Source organism: Phalacrocorax aristotelis, chromosome 3 (assembly GCF_949628215.1).
Source record: "Phalacrocorax aristotelis chromosome 3, bGulAri2.1, whole genome shotgun sequence".
NCBI lineage: Eukaryota > Metazoa > Chordata > Aves > Suliformes > Phalacrocoracidae > Phalacrocorax > Phalacrocorax aristotelis.
Window position 1 is genome coordinate 46,633,467 of NC_134278.1, and position 22,239 is coordinate 46,655,705.

The following is a 22,239-nucleotide window of genomic DNA, read 5'->3' on the forward strand; positions in this document are numbered from 1 at the left end:
ATAGTAATAAAAAGATGAGACAATATGGACATGTGTGCAAGAAACAAATAGCCAATTTAATTATTCTGAAAATGAGAGGTTAGCATTTTAATTATTTTTTCAAATAATAACAAGTGGAGATTATTAAGAAGAAGGGTATATAGGCAGTGCATAAATACAAATGTGGACATATATATACACTTACATGCAAATGCAACTTTATATGTTCTTTGCATTTACACTTAAATAGGAAAACACAAACATGCCTAAATAAAAATAACTGGCATTAAAGAAAAATATCTGACATGAACAGACCTCCAACTGAAGAAGCCAAACTTTAGTTGTGGTCCCATATGCTCTAAGAGTTTCAACGTACAGAGTTTTAAGAGCTTTCCTGGCTAACTTCTATGCATAATAAATACACAATGCTGTCCTTCCCTTTGAAAGCTTGCCTACAGTTTGGCATGTGATTCGGCAAATCACTAATCAGTTCCAAATTTTTTGGGAGGTTTTTTGGATGAAGGATGTCAGAAACCCGTGGCAAAGCATCTACCTAAATAAACTAACAGCCTCCTATCTCCTTGCAACTCATCGGTGTGGATATCGACATAGTATTATTGCACTTGCTGGTGTTCTGCAGGAACTGCTTTTGATTCTGGGGTTCTTTACATTGCTTTCCTCCTCTCATATAGAGCAGAAGGATGTTGATGTTGGCAATAATTTGGCAGCTTTAGTATTAGCATTATCTTGAAGAGAATCCTTTCTCAAAGGGGCTTAATATTTTTACGTTTCACTTGCTATAAAGTGTATTCTCTTGATTGCAAAATGTATTTTACTCTCTGAAAGCTGTAATGCTTCTGAAAAGCAAAAAGACAAACTCCTGGCTAAGGTATTACCAAGACAGTTGTCTTTGCCTGCCAGGTACTTATATTTTAGAATAACTCCTAATATTTCCTCATCTAATTTTTTTTTTTAGAAAACTTATATTTTTTAATAAATTCAAGCTTTATAGGATAATTTGAACATTTCTTTGATTTTTAAATCACAAATCCATTCTAAAGTAAGCATGAAGAAATTCAATCTTTCCTTTTTTATTACCATATAGTGGAAATAAACTACATATTCAAATCCAGTATCAGGAAAAGATTAGAGAACAGCAACAGCAAATAACAGTGAAGGTACCTGAAACAATTAATGAAGGTTAAAATATGCAAATCATGGTAAGCACCATATGGTAAACTATTCTTGTGTGTATAGACTTGAAATGGCTCCCTACAGTTGTAAAATAAGTTTCTTTCCTACACTGCAGATGGAATGAAGTACTTAAATAACCTAGTAAGAAAGGCAATGTCTGTTTTTACAAAAGAGAAAAAAAATGCTGTTACCGGTTAAGCTATGAAATTAACTTTTGATTGAAAATGTTTCAGTTTCTATTAAATTAAATCACAGCAGAATATAAATCTTTAAAAGTTCAGCTATATAAGGTTTAATTACCAGATAGTGAGATGCATAGGAAATCTTATGGAAAAGTGTTTGTATGAATTATTGCATTAAAAGAATTATTATTTATGTGTCAAGTGGCACTGCCCTTATGATTTTTAATAAGAATATTATACCTGACCACAGCCTTAATGCTTCCCAAAATGAGCAAAAGCACAAAGAGTAAAGCAGCTTATTTAGGGACTACTTTAACGTGTTTTCTATCCGATGTGCACATCAGATATTTAATGCTAAGGTTTTCATCAAAAATTTATATCCAGCTAGTATTAATGCATGTCATATTAATATATATATATCCAGATTTCATAAATTAATATTTTTCTTACAACATTCCTCATGCATCCTTACAGCCAAACAAGAAGCACCACCGTTTCTAGGAAAAAGGAAAACCGAACCGTGAAAGGCAAAATAACCAGCCGCTACAGTGACTCTGCAGTTGAGGGTGATGATTTCTCCTAAATCAAACAAAACTCACTAGTGAAGCAGGGGCAATGCAAAGCTAGGTACCATTGTACCCAATTGCAACAAGGCTTATTTACAAGTATTGTAAACTGAGGAAACACGATTCTTAAACCACCTTTCAATTATGTATATCTTTATACAAAAGAAAATATGCTTCATAAAACACCTGTAGCATAATAAACCAGTACTCCCTCCACATACATATGTGAAGTATGATCAAAACAAACAGCAACACCTCCTTTGGCATTCATGTTTCTTTTACCTTATTGGTTGTCTTCACTCCTATAAAGGTTTGCCCTAGCGGTACAGGTCTGAAACGGCCATCAAAGTAGAATAGTCCAATGCAGGGATTGACGTGTAGAAATGTAGCAACATCAAGATAATTGGGTAATGTAGCTGAAAGGCCCAAAATCCTAATCATACTTTGTGTAGATTCAACCTATTAAAAAACGGAAAACCTGTAAATGATCCAAGTGTTATAAGCCAAGAAATCATGCACAGAGTTTTAAAACATCCCTTATAACAGTAATGTGAAAACAGCATTTAATACTTTCTACAAAAGGTGAACAATAGATGTGAGTTAGTGATTACCCTGTATTGAAGAAACCAGAGCACTCTGCAATTCCATCAAATCTTGCTTATTCATCTATTTTATTGCTAACCTTTTGGAGGGCAAAAGTACAGTCATTAACTGACATGGAGGAACAATAGCAGTAAAACTGGCTTTGTTAAGAAGGGATAGTCCAATTTATAGGCAAAACTAGGACAGATAATTTGGTATCATTTCTTCCTTAGTCCAAATTACACCACAATTCTGAAAAGAAAGAAGAATGTAATCTGCATCATTCCTCAGTCTTGGCTTTTTCTGAGACCTTTCCACAACTCTTAGGCAATTTATTCTAGTTCATTACTACATGCATTTTTCCAGTAAGTAGCAGTACTTCTGCAGAGTTGAAGATATTTAAATACCAAGAAGTTGCTCTGTAACAGACATTTTTTCTATATTTTTTTCTTTTTTAAAATGCCCCAAATGTTTGCATGACATGAGTCGTGGTTTAACCCCTAGCCAGCAATGAAGCACCACTCAGCCACTCGCTCACTCCCCCCCCACCCCAGTGGGATGGGGGATAGAATCGGAAGGGCAAAAGTAAGAACACCTGTGGGTTGAGATACGAACAGTTTAATAATTTAAATAAAATATAACGAAGATTATTATGATATTGTAATGAAAAGGAAAACAGTGAGAGAGAGAGAGAGAAATGAAACCCAGGGGAAAAAACAAGTGATGCAAATGCTCACCACCCACCAGCTGATGCCCTGCCAGTCCCTGGGCTGCAATTGCTGCCCCTCCCCGGCCAACTCCTCCCCATGACGTCACATGGTATGGAATATCCCTTTGGCCGGTTTGGAGCAGCTGTCCTGGCTGTGCCCCCTCCCCTCCCAGCTTCTTGTGCACCTGGCAGAGCGTGGGAAGCTGGAAAAGTCCTTGACCAGTGTAAGCACTGCTCAGCAACAACTAAAACATCAGTGTGTTATCAACATTATTCTCCTACTAAATCCAAAACACAGCACTGTACCTGCTACTAGGAAGAAAATTAACTCTATCCCAGCTGAAACCAGGACAACATGCCTTCGCATTCAATAAGGGATAGAAATGGTGTTTTACAATGAAATACTCTGTTTCATATAAAGGCCTGCATATTATAAGTATTTCCAGGTAATTTTCAAAATAATGACACTAGCCAAAAGACTTGAATGAGGAAAGTATGCAAGAATTTTGCCATTTCCTTCTTGACCATGAAGAGCCATATAGGCTGGCTCACAACTTTCTTACTAGCATAATTATTTAGAAGCAAAGTTCACAGTAACTTTCATCAAAAGGTTTTTTATACACTATAACTGAAGCTATATAGGAGGTTCTCAACTTGTCTCAAATGCATGAATGTCTCATGATGAGTAAGGCTGGTAACTTCTACCTGGCTAAGTCCTGTTCAAAACAATATGAGGTCTTACTTAGAATACAGGTATTGGAGTTCAAGGAAGTGCCATGTAATTAAAACAGATGAATTAAAAGTTTTCAAAAAAAGATTTAAAAGTATATGAAAAGCATTCTCAAGGAAGATAAAATGCACTATACCATAACACGGACCTGGCGAATAACAAGCACACCAAAATAATAAACCAAATCCCCAAAGAAACCATCCCCCACAACTTCACAGACATCAAGCAAAGTAAACCACTACATCACCTGGAGACGGACATGTCCCATGGCAAAAATCTGGATGCTTAAACAGGAGATGCAAGCAACTAAACAATACAGAAAACCTGCTGATTGACCCTTTTGCACTGATATGAAGAGCAGCTGTGCAAAAGAAGGCCCACATACTACAGAATCTTGTATGCAAATGCAAATTTTGAGATGACTGGGACAAATGGGATAGTTAATTTTCAAAATTCTTCCATCTGCAGGGAACAAAAGCAGCATTCACCTTTAAGAGTACAAAGAAGTATTATAATTTCTTACACATCTTTTTATAGAGGGATTATGTTGTGACCTAAGGGTCATATAGTCAACTTCAACAACGGTTTTGAGGGTTTTGATTTTTTATGTTTTCTTTTCCTTTTTTCTTTTATTTTTTTTAAGGGGGTTAGTGCGTGTTTTTCTTTGTTGGTTGGTTGGTTGGTTTTGGCTTTGTCCCCTGGACCACCACCTCCTTACGCACCACTGACCTTGGTATCTGTGGGGCTGTTTCTCATACTTTTTTCCTCACTCCTATCTCTCTCTCAACTGCTGCACAGTGTTTTTACTCTTTTTTTAAATACACTTCCCCAGAGGCACCACCACCTTGGCTGCTGGGCTGGGCACCTGCACCCTGTACAAAAGTTTAACTTACTTTATGTTTATACACTTTTTTAAAATCTTGAATCTGTAAGAACAGTAACTGCTTGCTGTATATTTATCCTGTACTTTGTTCACAATCACCTGATAATAAGTACAACAACCTGAAAGTGTAACTGCGCTCCAATCTGGAATTTAGTTTTACTAAATTCAGTAACAACTTTTTTCAAATCTCCTAAGAGCCTGAAAGCACTAGTTTGAAAATGTGCTCAGTTCCATCTGATGGTAAGAAAGCATTTCAAGTATTTAAACAATTAACAAGAACTCTGCTTAATAACCATGGAAGTATGAATTCTTACAGCAATTAACTGTAAGTTGTTTGTTCAGAGTTTTCTTTCCAAATATAAACGATGCCTAAAGAACAGTTACAGTCTACTGAGACTTGCCACTTTCAAAACCTTTGTAAAACGAAGCCATTTAACTTCACTGATCTGACAGTTGGCCCTGGAGTTAAGGAGCTGATTGAAAACCCTGAATTACAACTCCACATGAAAACTGCAGCAGAGATAACAGAAGCAAGTAACTAAAATTACTAATATGCATCAGACATTTTTATGTTTTTGTATATTTTATATTTTACATATATCTGTGTATACATATCTAGTGCCTACGTAAGTTTTTCAATATATACATCCAACATTTACAAATTATTTGGACAATTAATTTTCTATTTACATCAAGGCACAAAAATAAAATCAGAGTGCTATAAGAAATCAGGCAATAATGTCTTTTGCTCTGTAGTAACATTTTGTCAGTCTTCATAATTAAATAAGGACTATTAAGACTCTAAATCATTCCATCAATATCTTTACCTTCTTTCAAGGCCATCCAAAGAAAAAAAAAATCTTTATTTTTTACCATCTGCTCTTATATTCACTTAGCAACACAAAATATCAATAATAGATATATTAAAAAAAAAACCCTGAAAAGCAAAAAAAGGTACATTCACACTAAAAGGCAAAATGTATCACAACAGTTCTCCCAAATATTTTATGGTCACAAATTCAAACTGTAAACTAAACCTGTATGCGTCTGCACATCATCACATACATATACAGAATGAGTTTTGTTTATTCTTTTAATTATACATGGCAATATACAAACAGCAGTGACTAAAACTGTGCTAAGCTTAGAAGTCCGAAAAACAAAATTACCTGAATATGCAACCGTACGACATGTTTTGGTCCCGTCCCCCGTCCCCCCCCCCCCCGCCCCGCATTTTTCTGGGAGAAACTGAATGTGAGATTCAGTTTTAATTATTTATCTATTATTCCTCTATCCAAGCACTATGGAGACTATTTTCCATAATGGTTTTTAGAATTTTAACACATTTTTAGAACAGAGTTCTCTGCATACGTTTTGAAACTACTTTTCTGACTTCCGATTTAAGCGCAATCATAACATGTGTTGCTCTCAGATGCTTCTATAGAAAAGCAAGTCTTGAAAGTTTGCAGATGCCCTTTGTAAACACAGTCCATTCAAATATTAATATTTTTGATGTGCTGGATCACTTATTATTTGGTCCTAGAAGTCCCAGTTAGACATTGTGCTTTCATATACAAGACACTACAAAGACATAATCTTTTCCTGAAATTGCAGTAAAAATTACTGAAAAGTAATTTTGGATGACACAGTTTTCTGTTTACATTCCCTCTCACTGGCTGGTGGTATGCAGCTAATTGCGTTTTTTTCACTATTGGCACACAATCTCAACCATGTTAATCTTCGTATGTGTTTAATTATCTCAGTAAAAATATAAGCACCATTTGAAACTTACAAGGCTTTCTCTAGAAACCAGAGCCGTCACACTATTTGCATGTCATGTTCTCTGAAAGCTGTACTCTATTTTATTGATTTGATATTACACTGGAAGTAAGAAATAAAATTGCTGTAACTATATTTAAATGACATATTTAATTAGTATATCTAACTCAGAAGCATTCATGATGGCATGTGGAGAATTGACAGCATGTTCACCACACACATTTGCAGAACGCGATTATCACACCATGAAATTCCATGCATACAGAAAAAATAAACAGAAGATAGCTATCCAGCACCGATTTCCAGAGTCAAGCATCATCTGCGTTTACACTGTAAATGATAAAGGATCAGGTATGGGAAGTGCCTCTCTGGATTGTAAATTGATCACAGCAGGATCATTTTCATCCTATTAGGTTTTAAGATTTGCATATCATCTCATTACATTACAGCCGCCACTTGAGAGCACACAGTGTATACATACAGATACTCTTTTATCTGACTTCTAAAGTTCTTCCTGAACTTTGTGATCTTGGCAGTCTTCCCATTTCCATGTATTAAAATATCACATTCACAGAATGAATTACAATCAAGCTGGAAAGCACATCCCTGATTGTTCAACTCGAGCACAGAATTAAGTGAAGCAGACAAGTTTATGTATTCTAATCTTTGAAGAATTGTCCACTGGTTAGAAATTAATCTGATATTCAGATGACCCAGGATCACTTCAACACACCCTCTACAGTCAGTCTGTATGCCCTTCAGATGCATACTAAAGGCAAGATACAGAGAAAATTAGAAACAAGTGTTTCTTAGTTTTTAGTCTAGATCTGCAAGAAGATGAATTCTTAATGTAGTTTCATGAGTTCCCTGCTCAACAGTGGTAAGAATGAAGTACTGCACACGGGGTTTCACATTGGTTATTAGTTAGATATTGCTCTACCCTGAGAGTGCCTTTAAGTCTCAGCCTCTCACAAGATCTATGTTTTTCACATTATCCAAAAAAAGGAGAAAAAGAAAGGAGAAAAAGGAAGAATTCTTAGAATACTAAAAAAAAAAAAAAAAGACTTAAAGATGTTTCAAAATTACTAAGAAGGAAGTTTGTTAAAACTTTTCACCAGTGCTTACTTAAAATCTTGTTTACTCTCTAATGAAATAATTAAGTTGTCAATCAGTCCACATAGGTGGTAATTTCCTAGTTTAGGAACAAAAATGGAAAACCCAGTAAAATTGCAAAATCAAAAGTACATCGTAAAAATGCAATTACTAATACTGTTTTGAAGATTCTACATAGGACATATCTACAACAGAAACACTCTGCAGAAAATGCATTTGTTACTAGGCAACCATCTAGTTAAGTAATTTTATAAATGAGTTTTACTCTGCTTCCAATGAACCCTGAAAATACTGTGATCTCAGTCCTCCATTTAGAACATATTTAAAAAACCAGTGGTACTGAAAAAATGTAACCATGCAGAAAGCACTATTAGAAGCCATATTGTTTTCCCTCAGCTAAATATTAAGTATGCAATACCTTGCCTTAAGAAAAGAAGTTTTGAATATACCTATGAAGAGGTTTCTGTGCCCTGCACAGTGCCATGTCAGTTTTTCTTGAATGACAGAATGCCTTTTCGTGCTATGCTTACAGTTTTGTTCCCAAACTACGAAACAAAAAGAAATATGAACCCTTCTACAAATCAGTTTAACTGCTTTACTGTATGATGAAAAAACATAAAACATGACAATCACTATTACCTTTTAAACTCCATGGATGGATCACAAAAATGGAAAAATGTTCACATATCAATAATAAAAAATGACATGCAGAATGACTTCCTGACATCACTTCCATGCAAAGTAATTAAAAAGCTTCTGAAGATTAATTCAAATATCTGACACATAACATTTTTGAAACAAACGGAGTTTAGGTTTTGTTTTTTAAAATTTTTTTTTTTTAAAAAAGTCATTTTACACTGCTACAAGGTTGCCAGAAAAGATAATAAGATAGATCTAGACTCATGTAAGTCTGCACAACATACTGTTTAAAAATAACATCAGAGAACAGCAAGAAAACATTTATTAAATTTATCACAAGCTGATGAACTGACAGATTTTAAAGAGAATGCATAATTGAAAAACAGCAATTAAAAAGGGAAGCCTCTAACTGCTTTCTAAGCCTGACTCCATTCAATAATTTTATCCACGATATACAGTAAATAAAAAATAACTGGTGACAAGATCAGCAGGTGATTGGCGGGATTATTATAACTGATGGGTACATCAGCCATACAGATAAACCTAGGTTTATGGCCCCATTCAAATTAAATTTCTTTTAATTTAGCTCATTCTAAAACAGGCCACAGCTCCAAAACAAGCCACTATTGTCAAGAAACATTTTTATAGCAACAAGTGAATCGTTCAGCAATTATAAAGAGGTTTGTCTGAGGACTAAGTGAACAAGCATCTGATTGCAAGCTCTGAAGATGATGTGTTAGCAAATTAAGTACATGCAATTCTTAGAGGTATAAAAAGGATAGAACTGAGTAATAGGAGGAAATCACTCTAAAAATACTCATTGCAAATATTAGAATATTCAGCAAAAAAAACCCCCATAATTTAGTTGGAAACCAAAAAATTATTGTAGAAGTAATTTCAGTAAGCTTGCTGGTTTTGTCCTGTAACAGAAGATGCTGAGAAACTTAATCACCCTATGTAAAGAACATCAAAGGGACAAAAGACTAACAGCAGTCACTCAAGACAGAAATGAAGAACCAAGTGAAATGCCAATGTTTACTGATGCATTCTAGTCCCAAAAGACACATATAGGAACTACAGTGGGCTATCATTGGAGACAAGATACATAGCTAATGACCTGAGAACAGCTGATGAGATCTATCAGCCTTGCTTTGTTTTGACTTTTTTTTTTAAACAAACAAACAAACCAACCTGCTCAAATTTCCTTAATCAAGAATGCGATTCTAAGCACATAAACTTTCTTAATTTGGTAACAATTAGGCACTTGGCTTTGGGTGAGCAACCTCTGAACTTGTTTGCTTCTGATTTCTAGTAAGGAGGTAAAAGAGGGAAACAAAGGGATAGAAAAAAAGAGGTAGAGGAAATAATAAGGAACTAGAGATATTGAAAACGCATCCAGAACAAGGAAAACTAAATGACAGCTGAGAGGGAAATTTTCTTAAATAAGGTGTCATGAGGAAAGAAAGCTCAGAAAGGAAACATGAAAATTTCCAGGGGAAAGAGAACTCCACCATCTCATGGCTACTGCAACCAAGGCTACCTTTGAGCTTCACATCCCCCTGAGGCCCACATCTCCCTTGGTGAGTGTGAGGTACAGCAGAGCGCCTCTCCTCCACCACCTGGAGGAGGAAGTGCTCATCAATGCACTCCAGGAAACCTCCTGGTTTGCTTGTCCTGCCCACCCACTCTTTATCTAGCAACTTTGTTGATCTAATACAAAAACATAAAGGGATGGAAACTTAAATTTGAAGAATGAGATTACGATGAGAACAATATTCGTGTGTCTAAGGTGGGGGTGTTTGTTTCCCAAAATCTGAGAAATCTTTTACTATGGATTTTCTTTTATTTAATTTATTATTCACACAGTTAAGAGAAGCTATTAAAACTCACACACCACTCAAGTATAATATTCAGTACGCTTCTTGTGGGAAAAAAAAAATACCCGTAAGCAGCAAAGTAGTCATCAAAATCTCTGAATAATTATGACAAAATATTCAGTGTCCTTTAAAAGCAGTCAATTTCTTTCTTTCAAGCTAATAAGTTTAGTAGATATTACAGAAGTGTGGAAAGTTTGATTAAAAAGTTTAAGCATTTCAGTTTTACATCTGCATTATGCTCTAGACTAAAACTTTAAACATCAAAGCTATAAATTGGATTCAAAGAAGTTGTTTGATGTTATACCTACAGTATATAATAGAGCTCAAAGCAATTTTCCCACCAAAATGTTTAGCAGTCAATTTAAATCACTTGCAAAAGCATCCTCTAAGATTTGAAAAGTGCAAACATGCACGAATATGCTGTTCATTCTGCTATGAGTAAAACTGTCAGCAATTCCAATATATATGCTCCTTCCAGGTTTTAAATAAACCTGATTCTAAAAAATTCCATAAGTTCAAATCAACATGTTAAAGTCTTACATTAAGTGATATGACTCAGTGTTCATCTGGGGGAAAGTACAACCATAATTCAAGTATTTTGAGGTAGAAATTAGGACAGACCTGCTAATGCATCAGGATATTCCTGTTTTGAGAATTTATTTGTATAGCTGTATTTGTACAGCATATGAATACAGATCTCAAAACATTATTTTCTGGCACAGCTGTAGGCCCAAGTAGCTAGCTGAACATTAATTCTTAAAAAGCTCCCCCCCAATCCCTCGTATGTTTCTCTATTATCCACCATCTAAGCAAAACAACCCTCACACACTCCAACAAAACAAAAGAGATGCTTTTCCTATAAAACAGGATAAGAAGCCCTGCAAAATGTAAAGGCACTACATTATACATCCTGACCTGCACAGGAATCATTACATTGCCTCATACGATAGTCTCATACAAACTAGGGAATTATGATCCAGATGAAACTATAGGTACACACCATTATTAAAGTAGCTATTAGTGATTTATTGCAAAGGCTGAAGTAGTACTCAAAGGAATTTATCACAGTTCAGTCCTAGAAGTGATATAGGAAATGACTGTTCCAGGTCAGACCAAAAATCCAGCCACTTCAATACACTGTCTCTCACAGTGGCCAAAAGGGACAGTACAGAAACCGCAAAAATGTCCATGATATTTGCCAGCACGGCCCCATTCATTACAGTCCCCAGTGTGATCTAGTCACTATTAATCTGCAACAGATTTTATGTTTAATTACTTGTGTAATCACTTTCTGAATCCCTCCACTACAAATTAGGGAAAACTAGTCAATATTTCTGATGTCTCAAACCAGTAGACAAATCAGGTAATTGATTTCAGCGATTACTGCAGTGGTGTAATTGACAACAAGGGTGTTTTAGTTTGATGTTGTAAAATTTTTTTTTTTTTAAGAACTGAACAATTATTCTTACCTCCTGTGTGCATGAATATTGAATAAGTATGATGCTTCTACATATATCAGTGAAAATATGTTCTAGAACTACTTTCAGAAGGGCTGGAGAGGAGCTTAATGTTCCATACGGAATCATCGAAGTCAGAGGGACATTCTCCAGGGATGGGCTGAATATCCTGGGTTTAGTTCCCACTCCAGGGACATTTATGAATATGTATCAAAATGCAGAAAACAGAACTATGAGCAGGGAACAGAACCAAGGAAAGGTAAGAATTTTTTTTTCTTTGCAAACTGTCATTAAAGTGTTATTATGTTTACACTTAAAACATCTGTAATAATTCTGAAATCAGAAAATTTATCTTTTTTCATCACCAAATAGAAGTGCTAGTAATTTCATAATTAGTTATTGGTGTATACTGTAAACGTCACAGAGCTATGCTTGCAGGCTCACATGCTGCAGTGTAACATTTCATGGTAATTTTTAAAACTAACTCTCTTATAATTTGTTTCCATATTAAAAAGCACTTGTACAAAACATCTCCTGGTTCTTTGTCCCTAAGCTCTCTGGGAGGCTTGTGACTAAAAATATTTCTGTCTGGAATTGTTTTTTACTGCATAATTCTAAATATTTTTACAAGTAGTTTTGCTTTCTGTTTAACTGTGGGGTTTTTTTTTAGTGTATTTTTATCCTGTGAATTTTCCCTCTCTTCAGTTACCTTCTTGTAAAGATTCATAGTGGTCTCTGATACTGCCTTTCTTATCATCGTAGAATAAATAAGGTTTTCAGAAAGTTGGTAAGATAGTTAATTTCAAGATTTGTGTTTTGTTTTAATTCCCAACTGTCTCATCAAGGAAGGGTTACAAATGAGTAGCTTTAATTCCAGATGAATTAAACTCCAACTTGGTAGGTAAAACAAACCTTGAAATCCTAGAAGATTAAAGCACCCAAGAGAGCTGTTTTTTAAACGACTGTTGAAGCAAGATATTGCTATATTACAATAAACGCACTAAGGGTAGGATTCAGTACCCAAGACATAACTGCCTCAGATTTTATATTCCTTAAGTTACCTGCACAGACCTGACAGACACAAAAGGAAAGGATCTATGAGAGATTTCTGTCCAAATGAAGCAGAAACAGGATGCCAAGCTGAATAATGCAGAGCAGATAAAATGGCTCTAGACATCTATTTCAGACAGCAGAAGCCTATCTTACAAGTCTCACAAAACTCTGCATTAAAAAATGAAAGAGTCTTTCAATCTGCTGTGAAGACAATAACCATTACAGTCACTGCTAAAAGCTGAGATGCTTTAGAGACATGTAAGGAAAACAACGTAATCAAATCCATTTAAAAAGAAAATACAATATCAAACAGGTTAAGCTTTAGGTTTAGCCCTTGAGGTAGGCTAAACTTTAAAAACCCTACCCTCTGTAAAAAAAAAAAAATAAATCTTTCCAGGTCTAGCTTCCTCCAAGAAATTATTACTTATGTTGTTCTTTATACAGGAACTTTACACTTTCTGTACTGGACTTCATCCGCTTTATTCTGATCTTAGAGGAGCTGGAGTCAGATGATTCAGAGAGCCTTAACAAGGTTAGTGTAGCCTCACCAAGAAAAAAGCATCTTGACAGCTAAAAGGCTTTAAACATTTAACATGCTACAAACAGAGTCATAACAATACCAGTTGTGTTTATTTTTTATTTGTTACAGATTATTTGCATTGACATACTTTTGTTCTGCATGACAAAAAAAAAGGCATTCTGTCCTTTCCTTACCATTACTTATTTATCCTAATTCCAGCCTTTTCATTCATTCCTGAATTCCAGATTTAATTTTTCTTGTAAATTTTCTTGTAAATTTTTCTTGTAAATGCACGTCTCACCATTGAGACCAATCTTATTTATTGCCTAACTCTCAATCCTTCTTTTGTACCATGCTAAAGAAAAAAACCCACACATTCATCCTTTTCTCCTTTTGCCATTTAAAAACTTGGTATTTAGAAAGTACCACTGAAACTTGGGGGGAAAAAGGACCAACTATGTTAAAGTAAAAATTATGTAGTATTTTTCTAGCAGTGCTGAAAGTTTTACCTGTATTTAAGACACTACTGTTCATTAATTTTTTTTTTTCTCCTAGGAAAGCTGCTAAATAAAAATCAGCATCCCTGGTAAGAAAATACTTTTGACTTTGGTTATGTTAAAACAGTAATATGATTATTATTTGTTTAAAAATATTTTTGCTGTTACTTGTAGGCTAAATAAATTAAGTAAATAAATCATAAGTAAAGAAATAACTCTGTAATAAATTATCCATCCTAGGAATCTGATATAATCCAGAAGAGAGGGTAGAAGACAAAACTTTTTCTTCATTCTTAATACAGAATATAAAATAAATTGTAAGCTGCCTAAGCATTTTCATTTCACTGACTTTTACAGTGAAATCTATCTATTCTCGACCAAAAAAAAATTATTTTGAAGATTTTTTGCTCTTACCTGACGTAAAGTACGTGCTACTATACTTTCAAGTACTGGTCCTCTGTCTTCATGCAACAGATGAACTTCATCGAGAATCAAGAGTTTTACCAGCTGAGAGAGGGCTACATCACCAACACTTTTTCTTGTTACTACATCCCATTTTTCTGGAGTAGTCACAAGCATCTAGTAAAGCAGAAAAAAGAAATATTCAGCATTTACAAATTCAAATTTATAAAAAAAACCCGGTATTTTAACATACAGCAGAATAAATGCAATGTAGAACTTAAAGCTATCTGAAGTTTTACCTACTCTACATATTTGAGGCAGACACAGTTTACTGCATCTATGTGTGTTGGGTGGCCATTAGTAGGATTCAGTATGGAAAAACATATGAAACTATCAACTAATAACTTCAAGCTACTGTGCATTATTTGTGTACCTTTTCCACATTAAAACAATTAAGCAGCTATCAAGAATCAACTCCTTACACAACTGAGTCATTTAATGTATGTGTCTCACAAAAAACTGTGATAGAATATTTCTAACCTTCACCACAACGAACACCTAAGACCCCATATACCTAAGCTTGATAGTTCCCAATTCCCTGTGAAATGCTTTCTCCCTAAGGCGTACTTTCGAGTTGTACATTTCGATATCTTGATACTTGCGCACTGGCAAAACAGCTTCAACAACTTTCATCAGTCCTGGAAATCTAACTTCCAAGCTTTACAGTTTAATGTAGATACATCTGCAGTAAGTCTCTATTATGGGGCCGTTTCTTGTATGCTCTCGCAATGGCTTCTTTTTTTGCATAAACCCCTAAGTAACAGAGCATCAAACAGATAAAAGTGAGGTACAGTCATTCTCCCAACTGCCAGACAATTGTAGTACTCTCCATTCTCCACAACGACCACACACTCAGCAGTCATGTCATGTGACCTTAACATAAGAATTCAAGGAAGTAGCATTTTAAAACTTAAAATGAGACAAAATGGTCACTCTAAAGAAAGCACCTCCCCCCTCCCCCAAAAAATTTCTTAGCATCTGTTTCAAATAGAAAAAAAGAAATGCAGATTTCTCATACACTGTTCTACAAAAATAATTTAAGTGCCAACTGCGATGTATAAAACCCCCATAGAACTGAATCTCAACCACTGATATTCAGTAGTAACTTGCCAGCAAGTATGACTATGATTTAAGGGCAATTATTTATTGCCTAGTCATAACAAATCTAATGAATCACTATCTACCAAAGCTTGAGGTTTCTGAGACAGGCACAAACCTTACCTTACAGTCTCACTTATTTCACAAAAAAAGAACTTAGAACTCTTAAAATAAAGTTACTCTGTAACTTTGCAGTTGCAAATCACTCAGAAAATAAAAAGGAAAATTCAGACTCTGTTGTTTCATAGGCCCCAATATAGAAGATTGGAAACTGGGCAAATCTTGTTCTGGTGGTATCTACAGCAAAATGAATGCTTTAATGAGTAAAAGAAGGCAGGGTTTGTTTGATAACCTTGTCTGACATGAAACTTTAAAAAAATTCAACTACTAATCATTGAAAGATATTAGGAAATGGCAAAAGGGGAAAACTTCTAACAGATTTGGTAAACAGGCATGATACTAAAAGAAAACATAGTGATCATGAACCTGTAAGTGGCTCGTGTTTATAAATAAGCCTGGCTCTATCCTCTTTGTACCCTCCCTTCAGGTATTTATAAGGTTCCCCCTGAGCCTTCTCTTTTCCAGGCTGAACAGTCCTGGCTCTCTCAGCCTTTCCCCATAGGAGAGGTGCTCCAGGTCCTTCACTTTCGTGGCCCTTCAATGGGCTCTCTCCAGTATGTCCAAGTCTCTCTTCTCCTGAGAGCTGAACACAGTACTCCAAGCGTGGCTTCAGCAGTGCTGAGTAGGGGGGAAAGGATCACCTCCCACAGTCTGCTGGCAACACTTTGTCTAATGCAGTAAGGGCACGTTGCTGGCTCATGTTCAACTTGGTGTCTACCAGGACACCCGGGTCCATTTCTGCCAAGCTGCATTCCAGGTGGTCAGCCCTCAGCATATATTGATGCATTCCTCCCCAGGGGCAGGCCTTTGCACTTCTCCTGGTTGAACTTCATGAGGTTCCTGTTAGGCCATTTCTCCAGGCTGTCGAAGTCCCTCCAGATGGCAGCACAATCCCCTTGTGTATCAGCCACTCCTCCCAGTTCGGTGTCACCAGCAACCTTGCTGGAGGTACACTCTGCCCCATCATCCAGATCATTAATGAAGATGTTGAACAAGACTGGACACGGTATTGACCCCTGGGGTACACCGCTAGTTACAGGCCTCCAACTAGACTTTGTGCCACTGATCACCATCCACTGGGCCCAGCCATTCAGCCAGTTTTCAATCCACCTTGCTGTCTACTCAGCCAGCCCCTACATCAACAGCTGCTTTATGAGGATCTTATGGGATACGGTGGATGTTCTCTATGTAGACAACATCCACTACTGCTCTTCCCTCATCTACCTGGCCAGTCATTTCATCATAGAAATTTATCAAGTTGGTCGAACATGACTTCCCTTGGTGAAGCCAAGCTGATGACTCATGATATGATTTTCTTGTCTTTTGTGTGCCTGGAAATATGTCTAGGATTAGCTGCTCTAACACCTTCCCAACTATGGCTGATTGGCCTGGCATTCCCTGGGTCCCACACTTCCCGACCTTGCTGAATACAGGAGTGACATTTGCTTTCCTCCAGGCTTCAGTCACTTCTCCCAGTTACCATGATTGATTAAAGATTATCAGGAGGGACATCACAATGACCCTCAGTACTTGTGGATGCATCCCATCAGAGCCCATGGACATATGTATGCCCAGTTTGCTTAGGTATTTCCTGACCTGATCCTCTTCCACCAAGGGCATACTTTATTTGCTCCCGATTTGCCCCCCATTGCTGGTACCTGGGATTCCTGATGGTCAGTCTTGCTAGTAAAGTTTGAGGCAAAGGAGGCATCCAGTACCTCAGCCATTTCCATGTCCTGTGTAACCATGTCCCCTGCCTCATTCAATGGGTCCACATTTTCTTTAGTCTTCCTTTTGTTTCCTATCTTGTGGTCTTTGACCTCTGTGACCACATTCAATTCCATTTAGACTTTAACTTTCCTAACTTCATCTCTGGATGCTCAGATAACGTCTCCGTATTCCTCCCAGGTTACCTGTCTTTGCTTCCACCCTCTGTATGCTTCTGTTTTGTGTTTCAGTTTGGCCAGGCAGCTCATCCATGCAGGCCTCCTGGCATTTTTGACCGACTTCCTATTCATTGGGATGGACTGCTCTTGAGCTTGGAGGTGATCCTTGAATATTAACCAGCTTTCTTAGGCCCTTCTTCCCTCCAGGGACTCTTCCATGCAGATCTCTGAAGAGGCCAAAATCTGTTCTCCTGAAGTCTAGGGTTGTGAGCTTGATTTTTGCCCTGTTCCTTCCTCTCAGGATCCTGAAGTCTACCATCTCATGGTCGCTGCAGTCAATTCTGCCTATGGTCTTCATATCCCCAAATGAGCCCGCCCTTGTTGGTGAGTACGAGGTACAGCAGAGCATCTCTCCTCATTGGCTCCTCGACAATCTGGACGAAGTTCTCATCAATGCAGTCCAGGAACCTCCTGGATTGCTGATATCCTGCTGTGTTTCTTTCAAAATATTAGAATAAAATGTATCTTACAGAACATGTGCATTTATGAATACTTTTGTCTTCACTTGAACTCCACAACATATATCCTGGTAATACTTATGATCCTCAGAGCAATATTTTTCCCTGCACTGCCTCACAATATTGTTCCAGTCCAATTGTTTTACCATCAGAACATATCAGTCTTTACTAATTACCAAGAACTACTCCTGAAGAGACATTGTGATATTACAGAAAAAGATATTCCTGTCCTGCAATGTTTAAAATGTAACACATGAAAGACTCACTGAGTCATTAAAATCACTGAGAGAGTGGTGGTGTGTGTGTCGTGTTTCTATGTTTTGTTAAACTATTACTGGGTGCATTTTGTTAGCAAATACAGATTTTTCAGATGCTTGTACTTCTACAAACTAGGAGGTGTAAAAATGTATGACCATAATTTATGAACTGAAATTGTAACACGACTACAGATGCAACTGTTACCACTTTAAAACGAGCCATGTCCAACCACAAAAAATTAGCAGCTGTACTTCCACAGAACGTTAATTAGCAAACAGTGAGGAAATATATTTAGCAATGCATATTAGGACTTTAAAGTGTGAAATACTACAAATGCAAGCTATTTAGCTAATTTGTTAAATCTAAATTGACAATGTTCAGATCGCAGTCTTTTTTTTTAAAGTCAGTGATGTTATGAGGATATATATTTAAAATGGTTTCATTAATTCTTCTGTCTCTGAGCGATGACTAAATATTAATTATAATAGTCTTTTACTTTGATCTCTATTTAAAACAGCAATGTTACTCAAAATAATGACCTGAATTAAAAACTATACTTGATACACTGTCTCATTTAGTAAGACCAGATATTTCCAGAGGATGTCTTGCCAGAAAATATGATTGGTTCTTATATTAATTTTGCAGATAGAAATTACAGTTGAGAAAAAAATTCCTCCAAAAATCCCCAAACAAATTTTTAGTCTCAAACCATAAACTGAATTCAAATATATAAAGTGTTAATTAAAAATATCAGCTAAAAGAAAATGTTGACCATCAGCAAATATTAACAAAGCTACAGATTATTTTTTCAATTAAAATAATAAACAAAGCAGCATTACGATCCATTTCATAATTAGTTTTAAATGCAGTAGTGGCATTTCTTTTTATAATTGATTTTCAGAGACAACATATTTTATCCACAAAGTTATAAACTCAAAACTTGGATTCAGCAAAAGGATTCTGCTTTCTGTCTGCGGGCAAGGGAAGGACACAGTAACCAAATCTTGAAACATCTTTTTAGTGTTTTCCTTTTTTACTTTGACTTGATTTATCAGCACATCGAGATGCATGTTCATCTATATTGCTATTTCACCACTTTGCCTCTTTCAGTGTTGAAATAGCTAGAAAATATAAGTGTCACATTTACTTAATGAACTGCAACTCATGCAATACACTTCAATCTGGTTTTTGTATTAGGGTATGGCTGAATAGTAAAGGGTTAACTGTCAATATTTTTACTGTCAACTTATATTTCTCTCCCCACATGCAACTATCCTTTTCCAACACTTTTAGGATTATTGTTAGTAACTATTGCACACCAACATTTTGTACTGGGACTTATCACAAAAAACCTTCTGTCTTAGGTGAGGACTGCTGATCAATTTCACTGTTATACCAAAAAAGATAATGTGTTTTAAAAAAACCAACATCTTTTACCCCAAAATTATTTCATTTAGCTTTGGGTTTATTTAATATATCTCTACATTACTTTAAATAATGTTCAGGTAAGAAATCAAACAAAAAGTGTAATTACTTCACTTTGAAACATGAAGTCAAAAGGGGTGACACTAACTGATCATTTCAACATCAACTGACAATATTTTGACTGACTGTGAAAATGTATTTTTCTATAATTGCATGATTTGCTAACTATTTTTGTCAGTTTCTCTTCAGTCCCCTTAGAAGCCAGACTTCATGGTAAGAGGAAGTTACGTTTTCACCATAGTTTCAGAAGATCGTAATTTTGAAAAAATGCTGAGTTTTGTTGTTGTTATTTGGGTTTTTTCTGAAAAAAAAGTCTGGAAAGGCTTATAGCTTCACTGAGATCAAATGATCTTGCATTAATTTCTTAGAGTCCAACATTAATATCTAGCAGTTGGCACAGCCTGCAGGTTTACCTTTTCAACAGCTCACTTGCAATCCTTTGAATTTGTTTGCTGCTTTAAGTTCCTGCAGACACATCTTGCACGAGTAGTATCTGACTCCTGCCTGAATAATTTGTGCATTCACTCTGAGGCTAGTAAAAACATGGTAATCCCCTCAAATTCACATTCCCACAAGTCCAATCCGCATATGAAAATATTTCAGAACACAATACACAAAAGAGTTAGTTATAATGTCCCATACTACAAAATTCACTGCACTTAAGTTCTTCAAGACCATTTTTGAGAACCATTTTTCTGTCTTTAGCCACTTAGGCCTCAAAGTATGTCTGTCACTTATCTGACCTTTTGTTCCTTTCGTACATACAGCAATAAATCAAAACTCAGGAAAAAACACCACAAATAACTTCCTAATTACTATGATTTCCAGCAAGCAATTAGAAAAGACCTAGGTCATTCTTCCTATCTGCCAGATATTGTCAAACCAAAATGTATAAAGAACTGGTTGACTCAGATCTCAGGTTAAATGTTAACTGGGATGACAGGAGAAAGGGTCTGGTGTTTCATTTTTCTTTCAGACAACATATCATTCTGATAACAAAAAAGAAGGAGAACAGTTGGTTGTGAATCATCAGGTTAGTAAAGTAAATTCTCCTTGCCCTGTTATCTTAGAAGTGGATTCTCAAAATAGTCTACCTTACAACTGTTCAAACCTTTCTGGAAGGTAAGGCATCATTAGTAAAGTAGGCATGCATGGCAAATTTTAAAATCGTTCTCACTTCAGGTTTTTGCTTTATCAGACCTGATAACAACCTAAATTTGGGGACTGACAATGGGTTGATATAAGTTTTCCTATTGTGATTGAGTAAACACCCTACAAGGCAAACCATGCTTTTGGCAATTTCTCTTCAAACAGATTTTTATAAGTTTTCATTCCTGAGGCATATGATAAACAGAATTTGACTATTATTTAAATACAAGACTTTTGAATGCATTGATGAAATGACTTCAAAGGAAAGACATTGTTAAGTTTCATATAGCCGAGATTTTATGGACATTCCTGAGAATAAAAACGAAACATTCCCAAAAACCCAGCAGGAACAGAAGATTGAAAACTAGTCTGCTGTAATCAGCCCCATTCAGAAAGTAGATCTTGCTGCCAGTGAACTCTTCAATAAAATAATTTTTACAAAATTAATATGAATAAAAACTTTTGCGGAACCACAAAATTGGTATCAACCATTAGATTTTAAGTCCCAGTAAAGAACTGCCAATCTTACAGGTGCTAGAATTAGCCAGTAAAACAGTCCCAGAGGACCAACCTGAACTGAATTGATGAATTAAAAGCTCTGAATAGAAAAGTAATAAAAATGACAAAAGCTGTACAAAATTCTGAAGGACCAGAGCAGAAGACGCATGAAAAAAAATCTTTTGAGAAAATCTTTCAGCTGCACAAATAGAGGAGTTGCTCCACCTCCCAAGGACTTCACTCATCTTCAACTTAGCATTCACTTCCTCATTTTAATTTTCCTCATACTATGTTCACAAATGATTTATGAGCAGTAATTCTTTATGCCGAGTGTTTCCCAGAATCATGGTAACTAAAAATGTTTGATTTTTAATATTTTTATTCTTTAGTAGGCTCATGCAAACATTAGGCCCAGAACTGTTAGAGATGGCAAGCTGCTGTGCAACTGCCTGTAGAAGTTTTCTTAGAAGATGGGGAAAACCTCTTTTTGGGGAATTTTCCAGAGAAGGAGAAAATACCTGTCATCAGGAATAACAACCATGATCAACAGTGGTCAATTTTAACATTTAGCATGACCATTACTTAAAAGAACCAACCTCAGCAACAGACTTCATTCTCATCTAGGTGGGAACAGATGAGTACTCTGCTATGGTACACAATGTTTTTTGGCTACAACACACCTCTAGCTCACCATAGATTCTATAAAATCATCATCCTGTATGGCTATAAGAACCTTACTACACAGGTTATTATACTGCGCTGATAAATGCAGTATGCAAGTCCTTTCCAGTAAAGCATTATATTAATATTCTCTATCATCTGTTTATCCCCGTGCCCTGTGTATGAGCACACAGTATTTTAATATGTGGTTACATAGCTCTCTATAACATAAAAGGTAAAGTACCTTATACTTATACTGGGTAGTGTTGATATTCTGAGTATCAACACTATTCCAGAAATAAACCTGCACACTGCCATACTGTAAGCCGAGCAGTAGTAGTATGA

General features: G+C 36.0%; 1 protein-coding gene across 4 annotated transcripts in view; it reads right to left on the bottom strand.

The window, feature by feature from the left end:
* The window catches only part of ASCC3 (activating signal cointegrator 1 complex subunit 3), a 281,717-nt gene that overhangs the window by 159,984 nt on the left and 99,494 nt on the right, over window positions 1–22,239 (bottom strand). For all 4 annotated transcript variants that reach the window (XM_075087348.1, XM_075087349.1, XM_075087350.1 and 1 more), the window contains 2 exons: window positions 14,175–14,339; window positions 2,204–2,380 (listed from right to left, as the gene is read on the bottom strand). In XM_075087348.1, coding sequence (XP_074943449.1) covers window positions 2,204–2,380; window positions 14,175–14,339 — 342 coding nt within the window. The remainder of the gene's footprint in view (window positions 1–2,203; window positions 2,381–14,174; window positions 14,340–22,239) is intronic.